Source organism: Rhinopithecus bieti, unplaced genomic scaffold (assembly GCF_001698545.2).
Source record: "Rhinopithecus bieti isolate Rb0 unplaced genomic scaffold, ASM169854v2 scaffold_7414, whole genome shotgun sequence".
NCBI classification, from domain to species: Eukaryota; Metazoa; Chordata; class Mammalia; order Primates; family Cercopithecidae; genus Rhinopithecus; species Rhinopithecus bieti.
Genome location: NW_016806087.1, coordinates 2,999,258 through 3,006,041, shown reverse-complemented (window position 1 = coordinate 3,006,041; position 6,784 = coordinate 2,999,258). Strand labels below are relative to the sequence as shown.

Sequence of the window (6,784 nt, the reverse complement as noted above, 5' to 3'; positions counted from 1 at the left end):
AAAAAAAAAAAAAAGAAAGAAAGACAGGCCTAGCACAGTGGCTCACACCTGCAATCCCAACACTTTGGGAGGCCGAGCAAGGAGGATCATTTGAGGCCACGAGTTTGAGACCAGTCTGGGCAACATAAGCAGACCCTGTCTCTGTAAAAACTTTTTAAATGAACCAGAAATTGTGGTACATGCCTATAGACCGAGCCACTCACAAGGCTGAGGCGGGTGGATCCCCTGAGCCCTGGAGTTTGTGGCTGCAGTAAGCCATGATCATGCCACTGCACTCCAGCCTGGGTGACAGAGCAAGATCCTGTCTCTAAAAAATAAAAATAAATACATAAAAAGAAAGGCAATTCCCTATATAACCATGATGCTGTTATCACACTTAATAAAATCCAGCTCCTTTTTAATCTATCTCCTGCAGGATAAGGAGGACCTATCATGATGGAGAGGGCTTCATAGAGAGAGAGCCTGTTAGAAAGTTTGGAAACAAATCTTCATCAATAGAAGATTTGTTAAGTAAATTGTGATACATTCATACTATGGGGAATATTAAAAATGATATTGTTCTATACATGGAAACACTTCTACAACATCACTAGGTTTTTTAAAAAGCATGTCTCAAAATAGTATGTACTACTCACATTTCATGTTCCAGGTGATCGTGTGATCCAGTTCTTGCTTTAAGATGCATTTGCATGTGTGTGGATGGTAACAAAGTCTGGAAGGATGTAAATCAAAATACTAATAATACTTGATCTTGGGTGGCAGAGTTATGGATACTGGTTTTTTATTTTATATGTTTTAGCTTTATCTAAATTGTTTTATTATTTGGGTCTTCAACCGTAAGCACACAATAATGTTGTTGCCCTGCCTGATACAGAAGAGCAGGCATTGAGGAACGTCTGGGGAGATGCCTGTAGACACTCAGAATGAATGGCAGCTTTGTTTCTATAGTACAGAAAGGTGACAGTCCGTAATAAATTGTCATTCCAACAGAATTCTTATAATGACACTGAAAAACTACATATGGCCTTGTTTTGTTTTGTTTTTATAGTAAAATATACATAATGCAAAATTTACTATTTTTAAGCGTCTAGTGGCATTAAGTACATTCACAATGTTGTGTAGTTATACTGTCATCCATCTCCAGAACTTTCTCATCATCTCCAATTGAAGCTGTATATCCACTAAACACCCCCTCCCTATCCCCCTGTCCTTCCAACTCCTGATAACTCTTGTTCTACTTTCTGTCTGGATATCTCATATAAGTGGAACCATCCAATAATTGTCCTTCATGTCTGGCTTATTTCATTTAGTATGATGCTTTCAAGTGTCATTTGTATAGTAGCAGAATTTCATTCCTTTTTAAGGCTTGCATAATATTCCATTGAATGAATATACCATATTTTGTCTTGTCATCTGCTGATGGACATTTGGGTTGTTTTCACGTTTGTGGTTTTGTTTTTAAGTGACTATACTTTTGGAATCTGTTTTAAGTTCAAGTATTGGAGACCTGAAAAGATTTCAAAGCAACAAATATCCAGGGTGAAAATAAGAGAGAAGGGTGACAGATCAGCAGTGCTGCTTCGTGAGACTTGAAGGAGCAACTTTCGAAGCAGAAAGCAGAAAGACAATCTTTTTTTCTCCTTCTTTTTCTCCCTATTTTTGTCACCTCTCCCTGCTCAATCACCTGATGGAAATGGAGAAGTCGCAAAAACTAGTAACAGTTAACTGTGACTATTCCTTATCTAACTCTTCTGCTAATGTGGATGTAATTGATTTTGGTTTTGCCTTGTGTTGTTTTGTTTTTTACTGCCTAAGAAGCAGATAATTCTACCTCTTATTGTGACATTGCTTTTTGTAAGCTTAACCATAATTAAGATGACATCTGTTGGGTTGTTTTATACACACATGGAATTCATTCATTCGTTCACTGAAAAAAATTTCTCTTTAGCACCTACTGTGAACCAGTCATGCTCCACAGTGCGTAAAAGGGCTTGTCAAAAAGTAAATTGAAGCCGTGCGCGGTGGCTCACGCCTGTAATCGCAGCACTTTGGGAGGCTGAGGTGGGCAGATCGCCTGAGGTCAGGAGTGCAAACCAGCCTGGCCAACATGGTGAAACCCTGTCTCCACTAAAAATACAAAAATTAGCCAGGCATGGTGGCGGGCACCTGTAATCCCAGCTACTTGGGAGGCTGAGGCAGGAGAATCGCTTGAACCTGGGAGGTGGAGGTTGCAGTGAGCAGAGATCACACCACTGTACCCCAGCCTGGGTGACAGACTGAGAGTGTCTCGTAAATAAATAAAAAATGTAAATTGAAACACTCATCCTTAGAAAATACAATTAAACTACACACAGCTCAATATTAAGTGACAGGCATGGGTTCAGAGTAAAGTACTAATGAGGGGCCCATCACCAGGACAAAACTCTTTTTCATGCCAGTATAACAACAGTTTCCTAAAATCATAGCTTTGTATCAAAGAACATACGCATAGGACTGTGTTTCTTCATTACTGATATTTTTGGTGATTGCCCTGATCTTGTTTACCTGGTTGATCTTCCTGTCAGTTTCCACTTTAAAAGGAAAGCAATTGTATGGCAAGTACAGCTTACCTACCTGCAAATGGGTGAATACTTGTAACTGAATTCATAGAAGAGTGGTGTAGGTTCAATTCACTTTGTCACGAATCGGTGAATACTTGTAACTGAATTCATAGAAGACTGGTGTAGGTTCCATTCACTTTGTCACAAATGGGTGAATACTTGTAACTGAATTCATAGAAGACTGGTGTAGGTTCGATTCACTTTGTCATGTTCCCATATCTGATGTTCCACTTACACTGTTGGGCTTTCCCATCATTTCTGTCATCTGCCCCAGGGACAGCAACTGGCGCAGAACTTGACTGGGTCACTGGAGAGAGCTGGTCACTGCAAACCCTTCAGCCTTGGTAGTTTTCCCTTATGCAAAGTCACCAGCGACGTGCCCTCCCTGAGGTACTGGCGAGGCTAATCAAGCTGTTTTCGTTTTCTTTCTTTTTTTTTTTTTTTGAGACAGAGTCTTGCTCTGTCACCCAGGCTGGAGTACAGTGGCACAATCTCAGTTCACTGCAACCTCCGCCTCCCGGGTTCAAGCGATTCCCCTGCCTCAGCCTCCTGAGTAACTGGGACTACAGGCATGCGCCACCACACCTGGCTAGTTTTTTGTATTTTAGTAGAGACGGGGTTTCACCATGTTGGCGAGGATGGTCTCAATCTCCTGACCTCGTCATCTGCCCGCCTCAGCCTCCCAAAGTGCCAGGATTACAGGTGTGAGCCATGGCACCTGGCCATTAACAGGCTATTTCCTGAGCACCATTAAACTGGGTGGATCTTGTCACCTCAGAAAAGGTTTATTTGTTTTATTTTCTTTGTTCTCCCCTCTTGCCCTTAGACCACCATCTGCAAATAGCATAAGCAGCAGCGCGTCTTCGAATCATAGCGGCCACACTCCAGAGCCCCCACTCCCACCAGTTGGAGGTGACCTCGCCAGCCGACTGTCCAGTGATGAAGGGGAGATGGACGGAGCCGACGAATCCGAGAAGCTAGACTGTCAGTTCTCCACGCACCATCCCAGACCTCTTGCGGTAGGCCTCCTTCTGTTCCTTACTGTGCGTTCTTCGCCTGTGCTTTGCAGACACTTAGGTGATCATACCAAAGGCATGATCCTTCCTAAGGCAAGGCTGCCTGTGCAGTGTTTTACAAAAACACTTACCGTGAGTTTTAACGATTGCCTTAGAAATACCCTTGAACATTACAAAAGGAAAGGAACGGGCTCCCAGCTGATTATAATCCTGAGTACTTCCACATACTACTAAAAAGAAAAAAGGGGGAAGAATGGATAATCCTGAGTATTTACGGCCCACCTTGAAGCAGGCATGCTTGAGAAATAGTGTTTCTATAAGTGCACTCAGGAGCTGATCCTCTGGCCTTGTCCATCTAAAAACGGAGCCTCTGATGTCTAGAGTTAGCTCGGTTCACCTGTTCTGGAAACCGTCTGTCTTAGCAGCGTGTCAGGGGTCAGCCCTTGTTGGTATTCTCCCCTGTTGGTTCTAAGTATTACTGTTGTGTGACCATATGGCACCAGAACTGAGCGTGTGTGTGTGTTGAAGGAAAGAAGAAGCATTTCAGGTCACCATGATTGCTGATTAGTAAAAAGGGCACTTTCTTTCCCCTTCCTTGAATGAGTGCACGCTGACAGTTCAAAAAGTCATGGAAACTAAGGTGGAAAACAGGAGGCATCTGCTGGAGGCTTGTTTATTGTTTGCGTACGAGCACCTTAAAAGGGACTGCCTGGTGCTGCCATTGCAGAGCCGAATGCAGGGGCCTAGAACATGACACCCCGTGGTAGTTTACTCTGGTGCCAGCCTGAGTCCTGCAGGATCAGCTCTGTCTCTAGACTGTGTAAGTGAAATCCATCCTGGCCCACATCAAGATCAAGTGAATCCCTCTTCCTTCCTCTCCGTGTCATGAATGAAGGCCGAGTTCACTTTCTTTCCTGGGGATGATGCTTACCTGTGGCTCACCATCAGCCTGAGACTTTGCCTCTTGATTAGTACAGAAAATAGTCAGGGACGATTAAGGATGCCTTTGACTGCCAGAAGTAGAACATTCAACTCATCTGGCACAAGCGCTAAGGTCATTTAATTATATCACATAGCAGGGAGTGTAGAGGCAGGTGCTCCCAAGCTTGGTTCAGCTTCTCCACGATGTCATGGAGCTGAGGGACAACCTCTACAACTCCCTCTACCTTTCACGCATGGTCCCAGTCCATCAGCTGCAGCTCTGACATTTCATCCTCACCCAGTGGTGTGCTACTCAAGTTGGAAAGGGACAAACAGAAAAGGGGTCTTCTTCCAAGATGCTGCCTTATGTTAGGAAAGAATATCTCCCTATGAAAACCCCAGCAGATTCCCCTTATATCTACCAGAAATGGGTCACATGCCCATCCCTAGATCAATTGGCAGCAGAGAAGGAAGGGGTTGCAGTGACGCAGGAGGAACCAGCCATGATTCATCCCAAGGTTCTGGGAGGAGACCCGCTTGATTACTGCTCTGTGTCAGATATCAAAATAAAAGTGTGGTTCTGTTTGCAAGGAAAAGACAGAGGTGGGAGTGGGTGGTAGTTGGTGAGGTTGGCAACCAGTAGGGTCTGCCACAGTGGCCCACGCAGTGAGGATCTGCAGCTCTGCTGGAGGCGTAACGTGCCAGCCGGGAACTGGAACTTCTCAGGGCCTAGCCTCGCATCTGTACGGAATCAGATACACAGGTAGCAAAGACAAAACGGTGCCTCCAGCTCCTGAGTCTGAAAGAAATACGAGGCTCTGCCAAAAGGCCAGACTCTGGAGCACATCAAGACATTTGTCCAGATGACAACCGGCCAGGCTACAGTGGATGAGCTGAACTCGGGATGTGGCGCAGCTGTGTGCCCTTAATGTTTTGCTGATTTAAATGGAAAAGGCCACAGATTTGTGTCTTTGCTTTGTCCTTTCTCTCATAGCCAGTTGATACATTAAATCATTGTTTGTAATGAATGCTTGCTCGGTGCATCTTTAGCAATTGGGATGGGGGAAGAAATGATGTCTAGACCTGGAAGAGCTCCCACATGCTGCCGGAGACCAGCTTCTATGTCGGAAAATGCCCTTTGTATGTTTTCTTGCTTGGTCAGTAAGCACTTAACATGAAGGTGCAGAAAAGTGTTTTTCATCAGCAGTACCAGATTTGATGGGTGACAAGATTTTAATGCGAAAACCCCCAAAACACCAATAGAAACAGAACAAAGGGAAGGTCTTACATTTCCTCCTGAGAACTGTTCCAAAGTCTGGTTCCAGGACGGGTTTGTGCAATGAGTGCCAATCCAGCCCTGTGTCTGGGAGAGAGGCCAGGGAGCTGCTGGGAGGCCTGGAGGAAGGGGGAGAGCTGCTTTTGAATTATAGAGTCATTTGCAGACTCGCCTGAGCCCTAAACCAGCCAAATGTCACCTTCTCTGAGGCTGCTTCTTGCATTTCTGTCTGAGAGCCTTCCGGTTGTCCTAACATCATAATCAAATGTTTATTAAACATCTGAATGCCGATATTTCATCCACATATTTTAAGAGGGATAGTGTGCTTTAAACATTTTGTGGATCCCTGTCTCCCCAATCTATTTGTTAGCCCAAATGCCTACTATCCTCATACTAAGGAGAAGGAAGAGAATGGGCACTCCTGTCTATACACTGATAGTCGAATCAGGTATGTAGGCATCCTGTGTATAACGTAAAACAGCCATGTCATGAGTCCAAGGCAAAATGGAATAAAGCAGGCAATGGGTGTGCCATGGGAATTCACAGTGGGAAGATCATTCAGATGAGAGCCACTAGAAATGAGTCTTGATAAGGGAACCGGGAGAGAGAGTGGGGAATTGGGATTGACAAAAAGAAGAAGAAAGGAGACAACAGGGAGAAGGAACAGCAGGAGCAAAAGCTTCAAGGTGGTGCTGTGTCCCAGGACAGCCTACAAAGACTGATTGGAGGCAGAAATGGGGTCGAGACTGGGAAAGGAAGGCATTTAGCCTGGCTGGAAGCAAAGTGGCTCTGTTGACATCAGATAGGAAAGGTGGGACCTGGGACACTAGCACAAGCAGTTCCCATTACTATCATGAGAAACAGGGAACCACCAAGTTCCTTGAGAAAATGTGGCTGATAATAGGACAGATGGTCCTGAAAAGTCACCCTGGGTGCTGGTTGTTTCCTTTTTTTTTTTTTTTTTTTTTTTT

General features: G+C 44.5%; 1 protein-coding gene across 15 annotated transcripts in view; it reads left to right on the top strand.

The window, feature by feature from the left end:
- The window catches only part of ATXN7L1 (ataxin 7 like 1), a 282,375-nt gene that overhangs the window by 260,579 nt on the left and 15,012 nt on the right, over nucleotides 1-6,784 (top strand). For all 15 annotated transcript variants that reach the window (XR_001886125.1, XM_017874663.1, XM_017874662.1 and 12 more), the window contains one exon: nucleotides 3,427-3,619. Coding sequence is in view for 14 of the 15 variants with exons in the window: in XM_017874663.1 (XP_017730152.1) it covers nucleotides 3,427-3,619 (193 nt within the window). In the remaining variant the exon portion in view is untranslated. The remainder of the gene's footprint in view (nucleotides 1-3,426; nucleotides 3,620-6,784) is intronic.